The sequence below is a fragment of the Phoca vitulina genome, unplaced genomic scaffold, assembly GCF_004348235.1.
Source record: "Phoca vitulina isolate PV1807 unplaced genomic scaffold, GSC_HSeal_1.0 scaffold72, whole genome shotgun sequence".
Classification (NCBI taxonomy): domain Eukaryota; kingdom Metazoa; phylum Chordata; class Mammalia; order Carnivora; family Phocidae; genus Phoca; species Phoca vitulina.
The window spans coordinates 7,243,920-7,269,382 of NW_022589775.1; the positions used below are offsets into that span (position 1 = coordinate 7,243,920).

The window sequence follows — 25,463 nt, forward strand, 5'->3', positions numbered from 1 at the left end:
CAGACTCAATAATCTCTCCCTTGCCTTCTGCCCAGCCCGGAGCTGACCATCAGTGTGGGTCCCACCAAGCCCCCAACATTTGAACCTAATTAAGCCTTGATTCTTGCCCCCAATTTTCTTTTTCCAAAATGAAAATATCTGTACTGGGTTTTTTTCTTCATAATTATAAAATAAACACTTGTAAAAAAAATGTTTTTTGAATAATATAGATGTTCTGTACTAGCCAAGCTTCCCCTGTCCCATAGCAAATCCCTAAATACACCACATCAGCAGGACCTCATGCCTCTCCCGCCCTCCCCCCAGTTACTTCTCAGAGCTCCCCAGAGTGCGCGCGCGCGCGCGCACACACACACACACACACACACACACACACAGGCTGCCCCCACAAGGCCCCGTGGGGCAGCGCCCCTCCCATCTCTCCAGCTCCAGCTCCATGCCCCCACCCCCCACCCCCCACCTTCCCCTCCCCTGGTGTCCAGTTACTTCTCGCTAGCCACCCAGTTTCCCTTGGCCAGGCCACTCTGGCACAAACCCTTGGGCAGCCCCCTTCTTCACCCTTCTTTCTCAGTTGAGAAGGCCCCATAGAATTAAGAGCCCTGGATGTGACCAAGAAGGGCTTTAAACAGATTTCTCCAAGACTGTCCCTTAAGTGGTAACAAAGAAGTATCAGTGAGCCTATTTCTCACCAGCATGAAAACAGCCTTGAGGGACAATTTTCTAGGATGATTTTTGTGGCTCCTAAAGGTGCTAGGTCAACTCACAGTCTCCCTCCCTCCCTCTCTCCCTTTCCCTCCCTCGCTCTTTCTCTCTCACTATCTCTTCCTTTCTTCCACATTCCCTCTCTTCAAGTTGGCTGACCCCAAACCCTTAGGTCACTAACCACCACCTCCCCTTGAGAAACCACTCCCCTTAAGCACCTGATGCCCAGGTGGAGGCAGCTCCAAACATGACCTCTAACCTCTCAACCCCCACCTGGAGCTTCTGTATCTCTTCTTAAACTTACCAGTTAAGAGAAGAAACCCAAATAAAATCTGTCCCTCCCCTAATGATTTGTCAGCAACTGAAAAATGAAGTCATCAACAAAAACAGGAACTTGATCTTGGAAGGCAACCCAAAAAGTTACCTGTTTACTCCAAAGGAAGGCTTTTCCCAAACTCCGCTGAAGGCAAGAGACCTGAGACCGGCTCTGTGCAGCGGGGATTAATCACTCTCAGAAGCGCTCCTGTTTTTCTGCTCCTGGCCCGTAGTAGATAGAACCTTGCCTTTTCTCTTTATCAGGTACTACCAGCCTTTCTTTGCACTTAAATAGCAACTAAAATAAAAGTCAGTCGTACCAATACGGCTCCCCTTCTTCCCCGTTCTCATCAGTACATTTTTAAGACCTGGGGAAATGGTACTGCTACATTGACTTGGTCAGCATTATATATCATATTTAAAATAGCTGGGAGAACTTAAAATAATTGCAGCGGAGATATCTACAGTTACGCAAAGAAAGGGCTTCTAGAAGCCTGGCACTTGTCCGTCTCCGCTCGAGCAGAATGGGGTACTCCCGTCCCTCGCCCCAGCACACCCGCTCTCAGAAATACCCTTCCCTGTCTGCTCCCTCTCTTGATTAAGTTGGCCTCCTCCTAAATGGAACTCATGTTTTTGAGTCACCTCCAGGGAAGAAAAAATAAGTTCGCTTTACAACACCTTTCGATGAACTCAAAAATGTTGTCTTTTCAGTTTGGGCGTGTACCATTTCCTCCCAATGCAAGACATCTTCCTATGTGGGTGGGAGTGAACGTTATTTTCTTTAGGGACCCTGAGAATTACGGCGGAATTCCTGCAAGCTACATGGCTGGTGGTGGGCTGGGTGGGAAATCCTCAGCTGCCTCTCTGGGGCCTCTACTGTTGGCTCATCCATTCGGAGGCGTGATGAGCATCTACTACATGCTCCCTCCCCCCAAGCAGAGGTCCTTGGAGAAGGTGCCCCCACCACAACCACCACTACCAGAGTTGTGCACCAATGGCCTGTGGGTGAGGGCCAGAGGGAGGGAAGGCTCTAGACCCTTTCATGTTTGCTGAGTGGAATTCTACCCCCATCCTCTGGGTGAACGGCAGGTATGTGGGAGGCATGCATGGTTTCCAGCCATAGGATTGTCCCTTTGGGGTTAATTCAGGCTGCAAATTTCCATTCATGCTCCTGACTTGCCCCCTGGGGGCCCTCTCCAACTGGAGCTGGAATTCCCAGGATTCTTTATTAAAATATTTCCCCCAGACCTCCCTTCCAACAGCCACTGTTATCTCTGACAGCAGACTGGCCTCTGTCTCTCTCAGGCTGGACAGGCTCAGCCCCAAATCACTCTCGAGGTTCAGAAGTCTCCTGGCTGATGGGAGGGCGAGGGAGCGAGGGAGCGAGGGAGGGAGCTACTCATGTCTCCCCTCCCCTCCCCCCCTCCAACCCCAGATTGTACACCAAGAGTTACTTCCTTTGCAAAGTCCGTGCTCCCTCTGCCTTTGGTTTCTGATCATTACCTGGAATGCAGGCAGGCAGGTGTTTGATTAGCCTGAGTTTCTAGTGGCTTCTCCCTGGAAGTGCTCATTCAGGCACCACAACTTCCAAATTTCACAGTGCTTGTTGGTTGGTTCATAAAATTCAGTTTTCCTGGAGAAAGTCAGAAAATTGGAAGTAGTTTTAGTCGATGTAACAGAATTTTTTAAAATGGCATTTTAAAAAGAAAATAATGAATCCCTATAAGTAAGCTGCTTTGTGACTTTAAATGGTTTTTCACACACACTTACCCGACCAAATCCTTACAGTAATCCAGTTCAGGAAACAGGTGCATTGATAAGGTCTAATTTTTGTACTGTTACAAAGCAGAACAAAGACAGAGAGGTAAAGGTATGTACTCAGGTTATGTGTCTGGGCCGGAACTCTCTTTCCTTTCTTGTGGCGGGTGCATTCCACAATCAGATCATACATAGAGCCCAGAGTTAACGGGTCTCAGACAGCCCACTGAAGTCACGCGTTCCAGAGTCACTCATTATATGTGCACAGAGATTCTACGAGAAGATGTTCAATACCCTGTTGTTTGTAATACAGAAAGTCTGGAAACAGCCTCAGACCTACTGCCAAGAATTTGGGTAAATAAACTATTCAATACTGTGAATTATTCTATAGTTATGAAAACAATGGTCTATAAGTACACTTGCTGATATGGAAAACTGTTCATCATATGATAATAATTATTATTACAGCTATCGTTTAGATAATTATAGGTATAAATAAAATGCATAAGAAATGGTGTGCAAGGATACATACTAATATGAATGTGCTTGGATTACAGAGGATTTCATCATTTTCATTTCAGTTACCTGCATCTTCTAATTTTTCTACAGCAGAAGTACATTTCTTGAGTACTTTGCAATGGACCGAAGGTTCTGTCGCTCCCAAAATTCATGTTGAAATCCTACCCCTCTGTGTGATGGCATCAGGAGGTGGGGCCTGCAGGAGGTGATTAGGTCATGAGAGTGGAGTGGACCCTTCATGAATGGGATCGGTGCCCTTTATAAAAGGGGCCCCCGAGAGGCCCCTTGTCTTCTCTCCACCACTTGTGGATACAGGGAAGAAACAGCTACCCCCAGTCAGGACGAAGGGCGTCCCCAGAACCCGGTGATGCCAGACCCTTGCTCTGAGACTTCACTTCCAGCCCGCAGAATCGGGAGAAGTAGATTTCTGGTGTTTAAAAGCCACCTGGTCTCTGGTATTTTGTTAGAGCAGCCCAAATAGACTAAAACATTTTATTAAGTAGGCTCCACGCCCAGCGTGGGGCTTGAACTCACAACCCTGAGATCAAGACCTGAGCTGAAACCAAGAGTCGGACCCTTAACCCCACTGAGCCACCCCAGGCTCCCCTAAAACACACCCTTTAAAGTTTTAAGGTTATTTCATCAGGAAAGCTCATCTGGTTAAAGAACAAACATGGACGCTTACACCCGAGGTAAGTATATTTAATATTATAAAATGACAGCCTTTTCAGTTTATTTTCTCCTATCATTAGCTTGCTATGTATGGTAAACTCAGCTTGCTTTTCCGAGGATAATAATAAACATATTTCATAAGCTTAGTGATGCCCACTCTTAGTGAATTTCTTTAGGAAAACAGGACTAATCATAAACCACATTGTTTTCCTATGTATTGCGTTGGGATTTTTTTTCTCCCCAGAAACATTATGTATTTCTGTTCAAACGTAAATCGTATTTACTATACTCTTTACTGAGCAAAGTCATGGAACCACTGACCGGGGCCACCCCAAATCGTGCTCCCTCAGAAACCACCTCAATGTCCTTTTTGTTCACTTCTGTTTGACTCCCTGTCCTATTTCCCCAAACTGCCGTCCAAACTCTCCCATGTTTCTCGGCTCCCCTATTCGGCTCCCGCCACCCCCGACTGATCTCATCTGACGACCAAGACTCTTTATCGCTGGAGCCTGGTGATTTTCCATCTCCACGGGCTGAGGGGATCTTTGTTCCAAGGACTTCTTAACCGCACAGCACACAAGGTAGGATGACATGTGCCGGCTTGCCTCGGATGGTTTATGTCTATCATCCCAGCTTCATTGTGAAATCTCCTCCTGTCCCTCTCTAATGCGCCCTGGTTTGGACAATACATTGTACAGTCTCACTAACAATGGGGTATAAACAGGGCAAGACGGGGGCTTCTCTGGTTGGGGACCATCCCTAGCCCTTTCTCTGCATGTTGGCTCCTGCTCATCCTCACCCCACCGTCGCCCATGTAGTGACAAAAATTATTTATTTTTCCTTCGAGAATTCTGACTGTTACTTCTTCGTCGTTGGAAGGTCATCCAGGGATTCTCAGACCAGTGGTCTGTGTATATTTTTAATATGCTCTCAAAGGCGCACCCCCCCAACAAGTCAATTCAAATTCACATCCTCATTTCCAGAACTGGAGCAAATAAATGTGAGTCAGGCTTCTCCTTCCAGAGGAAAATCAAAAACAGGACTGGAACCAGAGTCCTCGTTCACGGATTGTTTCGCCCCGCGCTGGTTCTCTTCAGAGCCACATCAGGACAGACCCTCGCAGGCTCCCCTCCAGCCTGGGGAGAGAGACGGCAGGGGTTGCCTTGGAAACTGCGGGGTGGGCTAGCATCCTGGGGTTTTCTGCTCGGCCTGCTCTGTGGCTGATATCCAGCCCTGCCTAATTCTGGTTCTGGTTGGTTCTGGCTTTGCTAAGGGGATACAGTGATGGGTGTTGGAGGGGGGACAGGAGAAGAGGCAAAAGTAAAATGACTAGAGCAGGGCACACATTTTTCATGGAAAGCGTGAAAATGACAAAAGGAATCACTCCTGTATCTGAAGGATTGATATTCTTGGAGCGCCTGGGTGGCTCAGTCGGTTGAGCGCCTGACTCTGGGTCTCGGCTCAGGTTTTGATCTCAGGGTCGTGAGTTCAAGCCCTGCATTGAGCTCCATGCTGGGTGTGGAGCTTGATTTAAAAAAAAAAAAAAATTAATCTTCTTAATGAAATGGTGGTGACCAGAGATGCTGCTGTTAAATAAAGTGTTCACGTGCCCACGTGTTCATTCTATTCAGAATTCCGCGAGCTGATTCAAGAATATCTTCAAGATGCGCCACGGGCCAACCACCTACGTCCGACTAAGCAGCGGTAGCGAATGTGGGTGGCGCTTCCATTGTGGTCTTGGGTTCTTCAAAAGGGAGAGTATTGTCAATGTCTATCTGATTCCAGACGCTTTGTATGATCTATCAGCCATGGATCAAGTTTGCCATTTCAAGTCAATGCTTAATTAGAACAAAACTCTTCTAATTGCTTTTGCTAGACTAATGAAAGGAAGAACCTTATCAATCATTCCAGTCCAGCCTCCTCATCATATGGTTGGGGAAACCAAGGCTCGGAGACAGGAAGCCCAGGACAAGACTTACTCCGCCAGTCTGAGGCGCGGCAGGACCCAGACCCCCAGGCTCCAGGCTTCCTAGTCTGGGCTGAGCTCACAGCACCTCTTTGCCTGGGCTACCTTCTGTGCGGTAAAATATTTTAATGCTCGAATATATACACACATACCTAAAAACTTCTGTTTCAAGTCTGACTTCAAATGGGATTGTCCGGATTTACTCTTAAGGTTTTGGAAAATGTATTAATCTGAATAAAATGCTTTTGATGCCTCATCCCATAAAAAGATAATAGCGTTCCTTCTTGTTTCCGGAGGAATGGATGGCCTTAATACAGGCTAGGATTCCTGGGAAGTCCTGTGAGTCAGACAGATCAGCCAGGTGACCAGAAATGTGCTTTTTCAGGAAGGCTGGCTCCTCTCACTTGGCAATTCCAAAGGGCTCTGGGAAACACTCCATTAAGGACTGGGAAAGCATCGGGGGAGGGGATTTAGTAATGAACCTGAGTCATGGAAACTCCAGAAGTGACTGCAAGAGAAAACGTAATTAACTTCTCAGTGTAAAACTTCAGTCTCTTGGGGAAAATGCTCGTGGGAGTGTAGGTGTAGACAATTTCAGGAATGAATACTGAGTAACCGAAGCTGTTGGCAATCTGGTGGGGGTTCACGGGAGGCGGGGGGGTTCTTGAATGGGATTTTATTTTATTTTTTTTATTTATTTATTTTTTTAATTTTATTATGTTATGTTAGTCACCATACATTACATCATTAGTTTTTGATGTAGTGATCCACGATCCATTGTTTTCGTATAACACCCACTGCTGAATGGGATTTTAATTAAGGAGCTCGGTTACTGAGAGGGATAAACTCCAGGTCCAGATGAGGCAACCCACCTGGGGAAGGGGCCTCCTGCTGCCAGGTAGCCACCGTGGGCTGGAGCAGGCCTGACACGATGAGTATTTCTGTGGTAAAATGCGGCCCCTTGTGGTCAGATTAGGGAAAAACCCAACTCCAACAGGACAGTACTAGGAACCTGCTTCAATAGGGTGTCAAAGGGAGGCACAGCGAAAACTACTATGGGATTCAGAAAACTTAATAATCGTGACAAAACACCACTAATGAGGTGTTTTACTCACTGTCCTCTAAACCAGCGCATCTCAAATCCCAACATATGTGGGGACCCCCCGGGGGTCTTGTTGAACTCGGGTTCTGGGGCAGGGCAGACTAATGAGCTCCCGGGCGATGTGCACCTGCCCCCCCGCCCCACCTCCATGAGTCTCCCGAGGCTGCAGAGAAGGCCCCTGCCCTCGGGTGGGCCAGGCCTGCACCATTGGACCCCTTTGCTGCAGGGACCATAGGTCCCTGGAGAGCATCCCCCCGGGGGTCCCAATGCCCTACCGTCCCAGACACCAACACACCTGGATAACCACTTTTCTTTTGCCTCTGCAAGCTCAAGGGGCTGTCTACCCCATTTCCACGGATATCCTTCCCCCCAACCCCCAGAAAAGTGTCCTGAGGCAAAGCCCACCCCCTGACACCTTCCTATCAGAGAAAGCAATTATTTCGGGTTGCCATAGGACCGCGCCTATTGGATGTCCACGTGATTAAAAGCCAAGGTTTTCTTTCCTGATCACCGAACATCGCTGGCAGGATGTTTCCAGGGCCACTGACTTCCGAGTCTCCCCTCGTGCACCACACGTTTGAAGGCGGCTTACAGCGTGCACATGCGAGGCTCCCACCCACACCGCCGGCGCCCGGGGGCCACCGTGAGTCCGTGTCTTGTTTCAAGCAGTCGGGACAGACACACACACACACACACACACACACACACACACTCCCATTCCAAGAATTCATTGTATTCAGTTAGGAAGAAAATGTCTGATAAAAAGTATTTTTAACTTTGATGTGGGAGGAGAAAGAGGGAGTAGATAAGACAGGAGAATGATCACAAGTGGGTAATTACACATGTAAATGAGTTCAATTTGGTAATTTCCCCTTGAATTCCTGTTTACATGGTTAACAGGGAGTTCTAACCCCACACCACCCCTGCATTTTGGGATAGTTTCTTTTTATTCATTTTTTTTAGAGATTTTATTTGAGAGAGAGAGAGAGACAGAGAGAGAGAGAGAGAGAGAGAGGGAGCACGCGCACAAGCCGGGGGGAGGGGCACAGGTAGAGGGAGGAGACTTCCCTCATGACCCGAGCTGGAGGCAGACGCTTAACCGACTGAGCCCCCCAGGTGCCCGATTTCTTTTTATTCTTATATGTCAATTCTGAAATATTGAAAGCAATTTAGAATGCTTTGGCATAAACATTTTTCTCAGCTTAAGTTTTTTTTTCAGATTTTTCCATTTACCATCATAACTGTACAAAGTAGACAGGGGATGAAAATTCTCTTTTCATTTAACAAGTATTAATTGCCTCCAGCATACGAGGCCTCACAAACATGTTGGGCCTCTGGAAAAAACAACAACAACAAAAACATGTTAGTCTTGCAGGAAAGTTTCCCACATAACTATAGTACGAAATTAAAGGAGGCAAGAAAAACATCCTGAAGTAATTTAGGAATGATGAAGCAGGAGAAATTACTTCTGAGAGAAAACAACTAGGGCTTCCTGGAGGAAGTGGCAGCCCAGCAGGACCTTGAAGGACAAGTAAAAACTGTATATATTTTTTAAAATGGCATATGTGAGACACGGAGTGTTCTGATTGGCAAAAGCTCAGAGTCCCAGGTGAGAAAAATGGGAGATACAGCCTGGAAGCCATCCGGGGCCAGGCCAAGAGGCTGAAGTCTCAGATTAAGAGACTGTATTCCATGCGCTATGGGGTAATGCCGAGGATGGGAAGACACCTTGGACAATGGCGTGTTCATTGGATCAGGGGGTAGGGGATCAGAGCATGAAGGCCAACTAAACAGTAGTTCAAGTGATAATGAAGCCTAAGACAGAAATGGGCGGGGACAAATGGCATTGGGAAAGGCCGAGCAGACAGGACAGTGGGGTAGAGGTGGGGCAAGGGATGTAGGGTTCATGTGACCAGGGTTTCAGGTCCAGGGCACAAGAGGGAGGACAGTGTCACATGGAGGGCCCTTGGGGGCATCTGCAGGTCGCTGAGAATTCAGAACCAGGGCCTGAGGGAGACCATCAAGGCTGTGGGGACATAGAGACTCAGGATGGTCACTGAAGTCACGGCAGGGCAGGACGTATCCAAGAAAGACTGGAGAGAGGAGGGGAGGCAGGAGGAGGGAGGGCAGCCGGGAAGGGTGGCAAGCGGGGAGGGCAGGAGGGCAGGTCAGATGCCCTTAAAGATGGAGCCTGAGAGCACCCTGGTGTTTGGGTTTGACAAATACTTGCAAACATACACAAAAGCCAAGTCATAATGATGTCTCCATACCCCCTCAACGATGACCAGCAGCGATCAGCGACATTGGCCACACGACCCACCCCCCTGCTGGGTGGCTACTTCCCTGGCGAATTGTACGGCAGGTCCCGGGCCTCGTGGCATTTCGCCCCTGCGAGTTTCGTCACGCGCCGCTAAGAAATACGGACAACTGAGAAGAGAATTCTAAAGGGGCGGGCGATTTTAAATTGTTGGCAGTTTTCGGGATTTCAGATCGACAGGAACACTTGGTGGGAACGTTCACTGGCAGCCCTCAAGGGAGTGGTGGCAGCACAACGTCTGGAGCGGACAACCAAAAGGCTTGTCACGAGGTAGGTTAGAGGTAGGACCGCGGACCGCAGGAAGGATGCTTGCCACCAGAGACACGCAAGCACGCTTGCAGGGCAAGTGTGGAGTCCGCAGAGTGGACAGTGGCTGGAGATGTGAGGAAATGGGTAGGTGATGCAGCAATACTCACCCCGCTGGCCGCTCCCGGGGCGCCTACTGTGCGGCCGCAGCCCTTCCGGCACAGGCCATAGGACTGCGGGGGTAACCGTCCGACAGAAAGACGATGAACGAACGGACAAATGTAAAATCTGACGTCTGGAGGGGTAAGTGCGATAAAGTGGGAGAGATGACACACAAAGGAGGTGGTCCGAGGGAGAGCCGAGACATGAGACAGCGGGAGAGGGAGAGCTTGTCCCAGCTGGGGAATCTCAAGGTAGAGACAAAGGGAGTGGACGGAAGTCGCCACAGAGGGGCTCAATTAGCTTCGTTTTCTAGAAAAGGGAGGTGTTCATGACTTCTAAGCCCTTCTAGACACTAAGGCTGCTAATACTCCAGGAAGTGATTCACCTTCCCTTGGGTATTTGACTGCTAAGAACCAAGGAGGCATCCCAACTGCAGCTTGGGATAGAGCGAGGAGGCAGCAATGCGCTGCAGAGCCCTGGGAATTCAGGCCAGGATTTAACTTCTCTGAGCCTCAGTTTCTGCACCTATAAAATGGGAGGAAGGATTCCTGTGAAAAGGGTTTTGTGAGAAGTGGGTGAGCTCCCAGCTCCCAGCATGGTGCTTGGTACGCAGGAAATGATCATTTAAAGTGCTTGCTACCAAAGAGCAGAAGTCATCCCCCGGGGAAGCAGCTAGGAGGCAAAAACAGCTGTCTGTCTGTCCCCTTCAGGGAAAATCCTTTGAAGGCTTCAGAACATTTCTCTTCAAAATGGAGACCTACTCTTATATTTGGTTTGGAAAATGTTAATCAAACTTGCACCCTACTTTTCCAGAATTTCTGTTACTCTCAGGAAGCCTCTAGAATTCTAAGCCCACAGCTCCTGGTAACGGTAGTGCGGTCAGTGGGAGGCACGTGAAGGTGACAGCGTGTGTGGGGAAGAGAACTCAAATCTGCAAAGTTGGCTCAGGGATTCTCATTTCCCCCCTTTGAATTATTTCTCATCTCCCTTTTCAGCTCACGTGAGCTAGGAGGCTGAAAGGGCCCTTGAGGGGAGCTTGTCCATCTCTCTGCCTTAAAGTCAGATGGAAGATATCGAAAACCATGGTGGTCATTGTTTAGGGGGGAGAAAATTAGGCTTAATTTAATTTTGTCAAGGTAGCAGAAGTCAGTCAGAGCTGACTTGAATGAAATGAGGCTAGTTCTAGTTCAAATCACATGTGGGACGTCACTCCTCTGACCCCTCACTTCACGCTGCCGTCTAGTTATTATCACAAGAATTTAGACAAGTGTACACATTCTGAAGAGACTACACTTATATAGATTGACCTTGACTGCATGCCACCGTGATCACCTGCCTAGATAAACCTCCGCCAGATAGATGGAACTCGGCTCTTATTCAACAAAATTAATGATCAGTACCCAAAACAAGTCTGGGTTAAAGAATAAATGATCTTCCCTCAGTTCAAAGCAATTGCAAAGGAGCTTTTTCTGCTTGTTCACAGGCATGCAACTGCCCACCTATTTATCTTATTCAAGAAGAACAAAAAAAGATATATATACATAACATTGACTATTTAGACAAAATTTTAAGTCATTAGCTTTCAGGTACCTCTGCTTTTTCTCCAGACGGTGAAGAATGTGGCTGTAATCACTAAAGTCTTAAGAATACAGTGTTTCATTTTAGATTTATTAAATAAAAAGTGTTAGGATGGAGTTTTCTGGGTGATGAAAAGAGAAATCATTTTCTTTCTCTTAAACTTTAAGTCAAACAGTATGGAGGGAGATTCAAAATACACAGTAATGTCCTGGGAAACCAGCTGGTGTGTGTGTGGGGGGGTGTATTTCAGGTTCTTTAGCACGTGCTGATTTTTCACACTCCCAGCCATGGCCAACTCGAAGCTACCAACAGTTTAACAACCAGCTCACAAAATTCCTGACAATTTAACAGCTGGCTCTCAGCTCCTGCATGCCCTGGAGCCAGACAGAGGTAACTGGTTTAAGATTTCTCTCACGCCTTACCTCTTATTTGACAAGTAAACTCAGTTGTTAAGCCACTAAAAAGTGTGAATTTCATACCATATGATTACACTGAAACAGGTTTTAAAACAAATGTTTCCTTAAAAATAGGCAGTCACTAAAAATCAGGTTATAAAAGATATTTAATAATGCAGAACCATAGTCATGAAGTAGTTTAAGTAAAAACAGTATGTTTGGTATGGTTCCAAATTTGCATATAAAAATGACTACAAAGATATACCCCAAAAAGTGAATAATAATTCTTTTAGTTGTGAGATTATGTGCTTTATTTTCTTCTTTGTGCCATTCTTCTATTTTTCAAAATTTCTACAATGTTCATATGTTGTATTTGTAATTGGAGAAAGAAGTAAATTCAAAAAATGGTAATATATGTATTTTTATTATGGTGTTTCAGATTTCTCCCTTTACATCCCTAGAATGTTATGGCTATACTAGGTAGGAGAGTAAATCAGATCAACTCTATTTTAAACAAGGCTAAATCACTGTCATTTGATTTTTGTGATGCTTTACTGTTTTCAAAGTACTCTCATAAGCATTATCTAATTTGATAATCTGTGATTCAAGTGAAGGTTATTATATCCTCATTTTACAGATGAGGAAACAGAGGCTTAAAATGATTAAATAATTCGGGCTCCTGGGTGGTTAAGCGACTGCCTTCGGCTCAGGTCATGATCCTGGAGTCCCAGGATCGAGTCCCACATCGGGCTCCCTGCTCAGCAGGGAGTCTGCTTCTCCCTCTGATCCTCCCCCCTCTCATGTGCTCTCTCTCTCAAATAAATAAATAAAATCTTTAAAAAAAATGATTAAATAATTTGCTCAAGGTCACGTGGCTAAAGAAGGCAGTTTAACTGGGATCCTGCTCCAGGATTTCTGCTATCTGTGAGACCATCCCTCAAAAACAAGCTGACGGATGTTTCACTCACAGCTTATCTGTTCAAGAATTTCCCACTAAATGCCTAGACCCAGTTCTTCAAGGAGACATTCTCCTGATTTTGCCCATTTAAATGTCCAGAGCTTGACTAGAATCACCCAGGTAGGGTGCATTCCATCCAAGCATTGATGCTACACACAATGACCTCAGTGGGCTCTTCAGCTTGGAAATTTACAAACACGATGGGAGCATTTGCTGAGAACAACAGAACCCACACTCTGGGATGAAACTCTATATAATGTTCTATACATACATAGTTAGAAGAGTCTAGAAAGGCCATGTAACGGGTTCTGGCATCAGTTTCCATAGCTTCTCCCTAAAGAACTGGGGAGTGTCCTTTACGGGGATAGCTGAAGGAATAATTTCTGGGTAGATCTGCCTGAAGGCTCTTTTCTTTGCTGGGTCTTATGCAATTTGGGCTGGAAGGTCCGTTTCTTGCTCCAGCACCCTCATTCCTGTTCACAAGCAGTGCTTTACCAGAACTTGATAATCAGAAACAAGAGCACATTGTTTTTCAGTTACAAGGAATAGAAATAAGAACCCACTGCCTCAAGTCTTATAGATTTTAGGATGTGGATAAACAGGATGAGTTTTAAAAGTAGCATTCTGATGAGACCTCATGCAAAGCCAGAAAAGCCAGGCTTCCCAGGCCTTGGGGAAACAGGTGGCCCCAGAACAGGCTGGCCCGGAATGCGGGGTGAGGGGGAGACCCCCTCCTCCTGCAGGTGTCACAGAGCAGCATGCAGGGGGAGGACAAAGCAGTCCCACTTGGAGCCCTCAGGGTGAGCAGTTTGGGAACCTCAGGATCTCCCTCTGTGGCAGGGGCAAGAACATCCCTCAGTGACATCATGGGCAGAGGCCAAAGAGGCAGACTCTACCTTGGGAAACGCAACTGTCTCCTAGGATTTCCTTTCAGGTGCTTCAGTGAAGAGCATGTGTGTGAACTTTCCATCTGCACCCAGGAGTGGTCAGTTAACTTCATCTGAAGGACTCTGAAGGACCCTAACAGAAAAGACAACTCCGGGGACGGCTAATGGAAGGCCCACACTAGAGGTAGTCCAAAGCACCTGAGCTAGGCTTATCTCCTGATCCACAACAGAGGCTTAGTCAGCACTGTGGATGTTAGAAATTATTTTTCCTTGGTGAAATGAGTAGTTTTCAAGATGCGTGGATTGGCTAGAAGTCCTGCCCCAGTATGAGCAGGGTAAAAGGAATTAGGGAGCCAAACCACCTGTCTTTGGAATAGCCCTGAACATGACTGCTGGCGTACTGTTACCCGCACAACCAGGAAGTTAGGGGAATCCTGCTGTTACCACACTCGTCCCATCTGTTCTGAATGAACTTCCATGCAAGGTGCCCCTGAAGCACAGAAGGGGACAGACACTGGGGACTGCATTAAGCTTACCAAGGCAAGATGACTGTCTTGTTGCCAGCAGGGACAAGTATATGCTTTCTCTCCACCATATTCTACCTGGTCACAAGTCTGTGAGAGATGAGACCAAGAGGGCTCACTAATTTCTAATTATTGGGGGCTATTGCCAATCTATCAAGAATAACTCACTAACTGTCAATGAGTCAGCTGGTTTGACTGAGGACCTTTTGTTAGGATAACCTTTAAGTATTCTCAGAAATAATTAGGGAACTTCTGAGCAGAAACTGCGTTGAGTTACTCATACATACTGAGTACTGTTACGTGGCCTCATCGGTACCCACAAGCAGAAAGGCGCCTGCAGAAATCTGGGGTTATAGTTATGCTCCTGAGCAGGCTTTCCACAGCAGGTTAAGTGTGTGGAAGTCATGGCGTCAGGATTTCTGAGTTCAGTTAAATACCACAATTCAGTTTTGTAAAAATCAATCTTAAAATACTTTGTCTTAATCTTTATTCTCCCCCGATTTTAAAAATAGCACATGCTTACTATAGCCTCACATCATAGAAGATTGAAAATTCCCCAGAATCCCACCCTGAGATGACTGCTAGTCTCTTCAAATATTACTCCAGATTTTGTGGGGCACAGAGTAGTAAACAAACAGATCAAGTGGAATTCTACTACCACCAGAATACACGCTATTCCGCTCCTATGCAAGTTTTCAAACAGTTCTGACAAGTAATTCAATGGACCAGTTTCTTCAGAGAGCTTTATGTTTCTGTTTTCAGAGAGATTCAATCACACAGTGGGTGGAAAAACCTCTAAGATTTTCACGCCATTCAATACTAAATATTTCCCAAAGTATTAAAGGTGAATAAATTTTTTTTAAAGGAAAAGAATGAATTCGATACAGAGATAACAGTTCAGAAAATCATGGTGGTTTCTTATCAAAGCAAAAACTACTAAATTCCAATTTCAGCAAGTATCATAAAATGGCTTTGAAATTCAACTTCAGAAAACAACCATTTCTTTACCACTGACTATATCATGGAAGTAATTCTACAATCCTTCTCACTTGATCAATACAAGAGAATACCACATATACATACGGCCATTGAGAATTCCTTCCATTCTAGGTGAAATCAAATGATAACCAGAATTGCTACATATGAAAGAAGTGTCCATCAGCAGGGAGTCCAGAGCGGGGCACGTAGAAGAGATTTCAGCTTTTGCAACTGGTAAAGGACAATTTTGATTCAACCTCCCACAGCTTTGTTTGTAATGCTTTCAAAACATCTTCCATCTATTGAATTGAAAAAATATTTTCAGATACACATAGGATTATGATTAAAATCACACATGATTAAATGATTAAAATATATATCATTAATAAAATTTATGAGTGTTATGCATTACACGTGAAATTATTTAGAGGCATAAACTAAATTTTATGTAAATAAGGCAGCATTCTTTTTTTTTTTTTTTAGATTTTATTCATTTGACGCAGAGAGAGAGAGATAGCTAGAGAGGGAACACAAGTATGGGGAGTGGGAGAGGGAGAAGCAGGCTCCTTGCCGAGCAAGGAACCCGATGCGGGGCTCGATCCCAGGACTCTGGGATCATGACCTGAGCCGAAGGCAGACGCTTAACGACTGAGCCACCCAGGCACCCTGATAAGGCAGCATTCTATTATCAGTAGTTCTCAACCTCTAACGTAGAGCTCTTTTATACACTCATGGGTATCTTGCCGATCGGGCCATGAGAAGATGTTAACATTCAAAAACATTTGCAGGTTGTTTATACCATAAGAATTGAATCAAATGAAATATAGTTTACTAGTTTTAGAATATATATGGTTTTGATGAGACATGAAAGGTCTTATAATTTTTTTGATAAAGCTTTAGCTTAAGTTGTAGTTTGGCTAACCCCCAAAATCAACTTTACTAACAACTGAGATAAAATAAGCACCCTCTTACCAGGAAAGTACTAAGATCAAAACAGGTGCCGCTCTGAGGGTTATTTGTGGAGGAGCGCTTGCTCACTAACAGGAACATACAAAGATACGAAAAGTACAGAATTACCTGCTTTAGAGACTTTTCTATTTCAACTCTGCTTTCAAGATTAAAAAGTTCTTTATCTTCTGACACAATTTGCTTTTCCGAGGACCCTAAAATATAACTGCAGTATAACACGGTACAAAGTTAAAATATGAAAAGGGGACAAATATGAAAATCATGTTAGTTAATAACATTAAAACTCTTACACTATATATTTGTACCAAATGAACACAAAATAACTATTTTTGTTAATAGCAACCACATAGGAAGTTGTACCACATAAAATCAAGTTTTTCTCCATAACACCTTGGTCCAGGCATTCCTACATATTGTCCAATATTCTAAGTACTTCATTACTGGCACAAACTTACTCTTTAGTTCACCGAGTGGCAAAACAGTCACACTCATAGTTCAAAATTCTATGATTAAAAAGTTTTAAAAGATCCTGAAGAAGCCCCTGCTTTTTTGCTTTCTATAACTTGTTGGGAACATGTGTACTTTCAAATTTGACTTTTAGTAAATAATGTATGGAGTCAATTCTCGGTTACTTTGATTTGGCAACGCCAACAGTTATCCTCCAAGTTATGTTTTGCTCTGCTCTCTGGAGTTAGGAGATGCTGTGGTGTAGAAAATATGAGATAAGATAAATATTGGCCTGGAAACAAGGAAAACAGGCCCAGTGTTGGTAACCTAGTAAATCTAAATGGGAAAAAAGAAGAGGCTAGTATTTCTCCGAAAAGAAAACTTGATTAATTTGCATTTCTTCCAAAGTCTTTCATCACATGTAGCAACTTCAGCAGGTCACTTCTTTTGTCAAATAAGGTCAAGCTTCCCTTGGAAGCCTTAGTGATTTTATTTCTAAAAAATGGCATGGAAGGCGAAATGGCAGAAGGCAATTAACATCCTGTTTAGGAAAGAAAAATGAGATGAGGTGGGAAATGAAGTGGCACTGAGTAATTTTCAAAACTGTAAATGGAGGCGCCTGGCTGGCTCAGTCCTTAGAGCATGCGACTCTTGATCTTGGGGTCATGTGTTTGAGCCGACATTGGGTACAGAGATTACTTAAAAATAAAATCTTTCAAAAAACCCCAAAACTGTAAATAAATACTTCTAAAACCAACCAGTTTCCTTGGCATTAAAATTCTTTTCTTCTTTCTTTTTCTTAAAGATTTTATTTATTTATTTGTCAGAGAGAGAGAGAGAAAGAGCACAAGCAGGAGGAGTGGCAGGCAGAGGGAGAAGCAGGCTCCCTGCTGAGCAGGGAGCCTGATGCGGGACTTGATCCCAGGACTCTGGGATCATGACCTGAGCCGAAGGCAGCTGCTTAACCAACTGAGCCACCCAGGCGTCCCAAAATTCTTCTCTTCTTAAATTGTTCTTCTTTCCTGATATATAAGGATTTTGGGCATCTTTAAAGTCTTGAGGGTTACATCTTTTGCAGGATAAGTGAAAATACATTGGGGTCAGATGAGTTACTTAATTTTGTATTTCCTATTTAAAAAGGCTCATGAATTAGAAGGCCATTAAGATATCTGAAACTCCTGGGGGACTGGATGGCTCAGTTGGTTAAACGTCTGCCTTTGGCTCAGGTCATGATCCCAGGGTCCTGGGACCGAGTCCCACATCGGGTGCTCTGCTCAGTGGGGAGCCTGCTTCTCCCTCTTCCTCTATCCCTCCCCCTGTTCGTGTGTTCTCTCTCTTTAAAATATATAAAATCTTTAATAATAAATAAATAAATGAATGAATGAATGAATGAATGCTATCTGAGACTCTTTAACTGACATCTGTCATCAGCCTCCTATTTGCCTTGTTTCCAAACGTTTACTTTCTATAGAAATCTTGGAGACTGAAGGCACTTCCTTGCATCCCTCAGAAAAAACAGGTGATTCTTTACCAGACGCAAGAAACTAATTGGACTGTATTTCTGCTTTTCTAGAACACCAAAGGGACTTCTTTCCTAATCAGTTTTGAAATTCCTAATTCTTCATGATATTCTAGGCGGCTAAAAACCGGGGCGGGGCGGGGGGGCAGGTAATAAAATGGACGACACATATTGATCCACACAACTGCTTAAAAAATCCTATTAAACTAAATTCAATTTTTAGGGAAAATTGAACCTATTTTTACTCTGAAAAATGTTCTCACAGTGGTTTCTCCTTACAATTTAGAATGTCTGATTTTCCAATACCAAATACATCAGGTCAAAACAAATAAAAAAAATCACACTGGCTTTATTGTCAGAAATTATTACTTGAAAATATATTTTAACCAAATAGTGTTGATGTAGTTCTGATGTTTTCGTTATCAATTTTTCTGCAAACAACTCTCCAAGAAATCATTTATGAGGTATCCATTTATTTAGCACACTTACCTTTCAATGGCTTCAACACTGAGGCAAAATAAGTCTCTCTTGTAATCTAGGTTCTTGGGCGTGCACCTGTATATGTAGCCAAGCCTGAGCGAGCATCCTGTGCAGGACAGAGCCTCCAGAATGCTGCAAGGAAGAAGGGCCATTGCTTTAGCAAACAAAGTAGCAACTTGTTACAACCCATAAACGCTTAACGTTTAAGTTGCTAAAATATGTTATTCCAACCCTACTAAGTCATATGTATAAAGAAGGAAAAAAATGATAGTCAAATGTTGATATTAGAAATGTAGACAGTCACCTCCAGGCTACAGTGCCTTCAGCACCTAGTGACATGGGACATACAGAAAAGTGACAAGAGAAGATACTGATGTGGTGTTTTTCTAGAATGTAAATGCCTCAATCTGGTATTAAGAAAAATTATCTAAAATTTGAAAATAAGATAGGGATTCCACATGCCCTTTTAATGTCATATTGTCCAACAAGCCCACCAAGAATCATTAACACTCTGGGGCAGGGAGGCAGATTTTTTCTGTAATGATCCAGGGAACAAATCTTTCAGGTTTGTAGGCCATGCAGTGTCTGCTGCAATGACTTGCCTCCACTATTATAGCACAGAAGCAGCCACAGACAATACGTAACTGAATACGCAACGTGTCTGTGTTCCAATAAAAATATATTTACAAAAATAAGTGCCTGGCCCGTGGGCCACACTTTGCTCTACTGGAAGGTAACATTGGTTGCTCACTACTTACTATTGATTAGGGCCCAGACTCTCTGAAGTTAGATGATAACTTACAGAAAGAAGATTAATAAGATTGATAATTTGTAAAATTATAAATAATTTTAGTCTGGTAGAGATGCAAATGTTCTCTGCTAGTAGAAAAGGTAACCTCAAAGGCTGAGGCTCTAGTGTCCTATAGGACAGTAACTAGATTTGTTCTACAGAGAGCATCCTTCTCTAAACCAGCTTTGCCATGTTCTGACTCCCTCAGTAATGAGTTAAATAAATCTCTGACGTGTGCTCATCACGTGTCTGTTAGGGTTGCCTTTCTCTTTTTAATTATACTTTGACCTAACACTCTTCTATCCACTACGGATATGTTCCACACAGGCAACTCACAAATATTTTACTTAATGATCCAAGTTCTCCACCTAACTGTTCCTTCATTCTAGTTATTTCTCAACTCAGGCTCTGCATATTTGAATATAATCTCCCCCACCAATGTCAATTCACGTCTTCTTTAAATCTTAGAATCCAGTCACCCAAATGCCTTGTCAAGTTGACCTATTCAAATTTGCCATTCTATAAATATCTATAATAAATTACAGTCCCAACACATAGCAAATTGATAACTGAAGATCTAAATCTAGTGATCATAATATAACATACATTACAAAAGATAGCTATTATTTCAAAAGAATAATATAATTCCTATTGGTATTGAGACACTTGTGATAACTACAGAGCTATTCCTGTTATCAAAAATATGGAGCCAACCAAAACTCAAACAACATATTATAGACTGCATTATCGTTTACCTAAAGATACTGAGAGACTTTTTTAACTACTGCAGCTACATATGGAACAAAGAACAAAATGCCCAATAAGTTATAAGTTCTTACTGGTGATATAATTAGCTAGATAATATGCCACTGATCATATATTAAGCTTCCATATGATTTTATATTGAAAAACATATTTCATATATTTTTTAGTATTTTAAATTTATATATATATATATTTATATTTCTTAGCAAAGCCCAGGAGGGAACCCTATCCACACTACCAACAGTGAACAGGAAAATGTCCATACTACATCTCGAACCTCATAATCTTTATGAGGCGGCCATACACAATTACCAAGATTGTGAACTAACATATAATGCCGGTGTAATCAACCAAAAAGGATACAACACTGGTCAAGAGATAACACTGTTTTATGCCAAATTACCCAAATCAAAGTAAACACCACTGACGAATACATGCAAACCCATTCACACTTCCAGAGTGGTCTTGAGGAACAATGAAGAGAGTAGCAACTTATTGCAATGTCTTTCTGTTTTCACCGCTGGCAAGGATTTGGCCAGAACTCACCCTTAACGCTGAACGACAATATTGAGAAAGCAGTGCTGGAAATCCTAGGGTGATTTTTCAACCAGAAATGAGTTAGTGTGTAAGAACCTTAACGAATGACACAAAGAACCCAGGAAACAGCACTGCTACCTTCACGACACATTTCTAAAACCCACGAATGCTGCTGGCTGGCTGTGGGAAGGCTCAGGTGGCTATTCAGTCAGGCCTACCAAAAACTTACGAGCATCCCAAGGCAATACGGTATTTCCCCAAGTGTGGAATATGGGACCCTAGTGAATATCTTGAATTTGAATTTACGTGGCAAAAATGATGGGTTCAGGTGACACCAGTAAACAGGACTAAATAACACTGGCTCCCAGAGTTAGGAGTCAATTCCCCTTTTCAGTTCCCCATCAATCCTGATTATAAAAAGAAGAAAGTCTCAGTCAAGTGCTAGGAAGTCTTTAACTAGAATCTCACAGCTGCAAATCTTTTAACAGTGAGAAAACAGACCTTAGGCTCAGAACCAGCCAGCTGATAGCATCTCTGCTAGAGTTTAATAACATTTGTTTTCATTGTGGTTAATTTCTAGTTCAAGCAAATAATATGGCAGTAATACATTAGATTCCTTTTTAAATAAATTTAAATAAAAATCCTGAGTCAATGTAATGAAAGGTATTAAGTAGATGATAGCAAAGCTGGTATGTGGATATGGCAAAACTGGTGAAAGTGGCATCAAAATGACTAAAACTGGAAAGAGAGAAGAAAGAACACTTTGCAAGAAGGAAGGAAAAACACAGGCACCATCCTCGCTCTAACTACTAAACAGTCCTGTGGTTTTAGCAAACTTCTAATCTCCCCAGGCCTTACTTTCTTCATCTACAGAAGGAGAAATGATCTAAGGCTGGTTTTCCAAACTGAGGTCGCCTGCATGCCAGCAGCACCGTTTCCATCACATCCACATACTACCTGTACTGTTGTTAATTCTCCTTAAAAAGAGTGATTTTTTACATTGAAATACACTTTATTTGAAAAGGAAACTCCAGCATTACTTTAAAATGAAAAACCAGTATTTTTAAAACACACATTAAAAAAACATACATGATTATTAATTTCTGTTTAGTCGTCTGTATACCACCTAAAGTTACTTCACAGATCAGTTAAGACACATTTTGGGCAACAATTATATAAGGCAGAGCCTCCCATTCTGTTTACTGATGCCGCTTGTAGCACTGGGTGGCAGGTACGCCAAGATGGTGATCCCTTCAAGCGCTGGAGTGGCAGCACGGGGCCTGGGACTGCCGGAGCCCCCGGGGCTGGCTGCTTCTGGCCTCCTGCAGCCTTGGCTGTTTACCTCAACAGGCCACATGTCCATGCGAGTGTGATACTAGCATTTTCTATGCGTAACATGACATTAAAAAAAGTAGGTAGCGTTGGCCTAGGGCACACTTTGGCTGAGATTTTATGATACAGGTATTTTCTTTTTCTACTTTTATTTTCAATTTGCTTTAGCACTAAGCCCAAAGACCCAAAAGAGAGTGTCAGAATGTGACTTTAGAAATTTAGAAATTCTTTCATCACAGTATCTAAAAATGACCACCATCACTCAAGAATTGATACATTAAAATGACTGATTCTATACTGATCACCACGAAGAAAGTTTTATCCCAATTAATCTTACTGCTAATGATCTTATTAAAGATTTTTAGTTGAAAAATAAACATTTTCTCTAATACACATATTCACACAGATAATAGCCTTACTCACCAACCATTTTCATTTTTACGTTTGGATAGTATCTGTTCCTTATCCACAGAAACATTACAGGAAACACCTAGAGCAAAGTAACAATAATGTATTAATGTGGTTTGCTATAATACACCTGCAGATATTTAGAGAACCTCTAATTCAATTTTTACTTTAGAACTCAGAGAACCAGAAAAAATAAGAGCCCAGAGTCACATATACACAAAGGTGGTTCAAAACTAAATGTACAGAGGTCTTCTGGAAAAAAGATGGCAGAATGAGAGTTATTTCTTTCTCTTCCCTGAAAACCACTGATGTTAATAAAATGAGTAAAATTAGAGGGGAAAATTAAACTGCCAGTAAAACTTGGAACAATTAGAACCTCAATCACAGACTACCAAGAATACCTGTAAGGTATAATAAAATTGGGATAAACCCAAGAAAGATGCTAAAAGCCAATGTATACATCCCCAGGTTTCAAATGCAGAGCTCTCAGGGACCTGGACAAAAATCTTCTATTTAGACCATGACTTGGATGGGGTCACAGTTGACCCCAGAAGCAGGAAACATTCCCAGAGGATCCAGGTCCAGGATACACTAAATGAAGGGATAGGAGATGGAGGGAAATGAAGAAGGGACATCACACCTAAAATGTCCATACTAGCCTCAGGGCCTTTGCACTAGCTGCTCCCTGCCAGGAAAAAGCAAAGCGCGTGATCCCAGAATTGTATGTGTAGTCAAGTTGCCATTCATGTAAAAGAGAACAGAAAGACATTTTCAACCACTCAAAATTGAAGTTTTCTTGGGGATTGGGGAGGGAGGGTGCAGAGGGTCTACTGATGATAATTAATGAAATAAACAACTCAGAAATGAGAACGCTATTAATAAGCTTTCTTGTATTAATAAGAGTCCTAGGGCGCCTGGGTGGCTCAGTCGTTAAGCGTCTGCCTTCGGCTCAGGTCATGATCCCGGGGTCCTGGGATCGAGTCCCACATCGGGCTCCCTGCTCCGCGGGAAGCCTGCTTCTCCCTCTCCCACTCCCCCTGCTTGTGTTCCTGCTCTCGCTGTCTCTCTCTGTCAAATAAATAAATAAAATCTTAAAAAAAAAAAAAAAAGAGTCCTAGAGTTGAAAAACAAATTCATACAAATGTTACATTAAGGTTCAATGACCATGCTAAGGCTACAGAACAGAACTTAAATGTTATAAACCTTGACAAAGTAAAAATAATCAAACTAACTCAAACTGAGGCAGGAGGGAATAGAAATTAACCCAAGAGTTCATTTCATTATCTTTCATGGCAGCAGTGCTGAATGGGGGGAGTAAATCAAATTGTCTAAAGCTGATAGTTTTTAAAACTTAAAAACTGATACAGAAAAAGTAAGTAACAGAAGTGTTTTTATATATAAAACAAAAGAAAAAAGAAAAAGCATGTGGCAAAAGTTAGAAAACAGGCTGTAAAAACAGAAAGTACAAGCAAAATGAAAGATTTAACACCAAACATACTACTTCTTGCCTACTAAAAAAAAAGATTCTCCTACAGTATCAAAAATCTCAACCCACGTACATGCTGTTCTAATGGCAGCAACTCTGGAAACAATGTAGACCTCTATCAACAGACACAGATCACGGGGCACCTGGGTGGCTCAGTCGTTAAGCATCTGCCTTCGGCTCAGGTCATGATCCCAAGGTCCTGGGATGGAGCCCCACCTCGGGCTCCCGCTAGGCAGGAGGCCTGCTTCTCCCTCTCCCCCTGCTTGTGTTCCTGCTCTAGCTGTCTCTCTGTCAAATGGGTGAATAAAATCTTTAAAAATAAATAAAATTGCTTATAATCATTAAAAAAAAAAAACAGACACAGATTGGAAGGATTAACAGTATCTCCCTGGTGAATTTCTGCCAAAATATTTATAGAATTGAGAGCATAAACTTGATCTTGAAAGCCACAAGTCCAAAAAGAATAGCCATTTTTACACCCATTCAGAAAAACATATGTGAACCACTCCCCTAAATAAATACTATGAAATCAACAATATGAGAGAATAGCAGAGAAACATACAGGTAACTGGCAGAGCCAGTATTAGAAGCTAGAACTCAAGCCACCTTCTTGACTTTTTTTTTACTATTAACTCTTCCTCTCCAATTATGAAGAGATTGTTGTTTTTATTAAAAGTTTCCTTTAAAAAAAATTTGATAGAAATGTGTTCTGACAACTCTATGGTTGTTAACACTTCAGAATAAAGGCATCCACTAACACAACTAATAAGATAAGAAAAATCAATTCTGACATCCCCCTGCAGGAATCAGGTAACTGAAAAGCTTAATTTCCTAAATAAACCATTAACAATATTATTTACGAATTAAGTTAATTTCTGTGGGGAGTAATAGAGAGTGGCAACACCCCAAATGCTTACAGTTTAGTAGGTCATTTTTTACTGAGCAATGCTCACAAAGATGCCTTTTGAAGCGCTGCTCTTCTGGGCTGGGGGAACCCCAGAAAAGGACCCATCACTCGTGAGCCCAAGGTGCAGGGGTGACCCTCCTCCTCCCCTTTTCCTGGGACAGCTCACCTTCTCAGATTTTTCCGCTTTAAAAACCCTGGACAGCCCCAAAACACCCCCGCCCCTTCTCCTCTCGGGCCGTCCAGGTGAAGCACACCTGGAAAGAAGGCGGCCCCAAGCTCTTCCCCACCCCCTCACCCCCGTCCCTACATCCCACCCAGGCGCGGCAACTGACAGCGCAGCAAGATGCAGTTGGTGTCCTCCTGGCTCGTCACCCAGCTCAGCGAGTCGCCCAGCGGCCGCCTGCAGCCGGAGCACAGAAACACCAGCGGCCTGTCCTCCTCCTCGGCGGGTTCTGCAGCCTCCTCGCGTCGCGTCCCCTCTACACAGGCCACCGACGCGTCCCCGCTCACGGAGTTCCACATGTTTGCCCACTTCCGCAGCAGCTGGTGACGGCCCGAATCTTCCGAGAGCCGCCTGCCCAACAGAGAGGAGTCGCCCCACTTGCCCTTGTCACCGCCACACGCACAGCTAGTAGAAGCGCATCCTTTGCAACAACTAGATGACCAAGCGCCCGCCATTCCTGCAAATCTCCCGCGCCGCGGAGCGCCACGGGAAATGCGCGACTGCGCCTGCGCGGGGCGGGGCGA

At 43.6% G+C, this 25,463-nt stretch overlaps 1 protein-coding gene across 1 annotated transcript; it reads right to left on the minus strand.

The window, feature by feature from the left end:
- Positions 1-14,599: 14,599 nt before the first annotated feature.
- MIS18A (MIS18 kinetochore protein A) lies at positions 14,600-25,412 on the minus strand. Its single transcript, XM_032393343.1, has 5 exons — positions 25,049-25,412; positions 22,339-22,405; positions 18,501-18,623; positions 16,154-16,250; positions 14,600-15,375 (listed from the first exon to the last, which is right to left on the minus strand). The coding sequence occupies exons 1-5, from the start codon at positions 25,392-25,394 to the stop codon at positions 15,295-15,297; spliced, it is 714 nt and encodes a 237-aa protein (XP_032249234.1). The 5' UTR covers positions 25,395-25,412; the 3' UTR covers positions 14,600-15,294.
- Between the last annotated feature and the right edge of the window lie 51 nt (positions 25,413-25,463).

What these genes read in the sequence shown, in the direction of transcription:
- MIS18A (XM_032393343.1), bottom strand. Translation starts at nt 25,394, where the DNA reads ATGGCGGGCGCTTGGTCATCTAGTTGTTGCAAAGGATGCGCTTCTACT. An exon ending in CGTAAAAATGAAAATGGTTG is followed by an intron (nt 18,624 to 22,338) that starts GTGAGTAAGGCT and finishes TCTTCCTTGCAG; the next exon opens with CATTCTGGAGGCTCTGTCCT. An exon ending in AGTGTTGAAGCCATTGAAAG is followed by an intron (nt 16,251 to 18,500) that starts GTAAGTGTGCTA and finishes GTTATACTGCAG; the next exon opens with TTATATTTTAGGGTCCTCGG.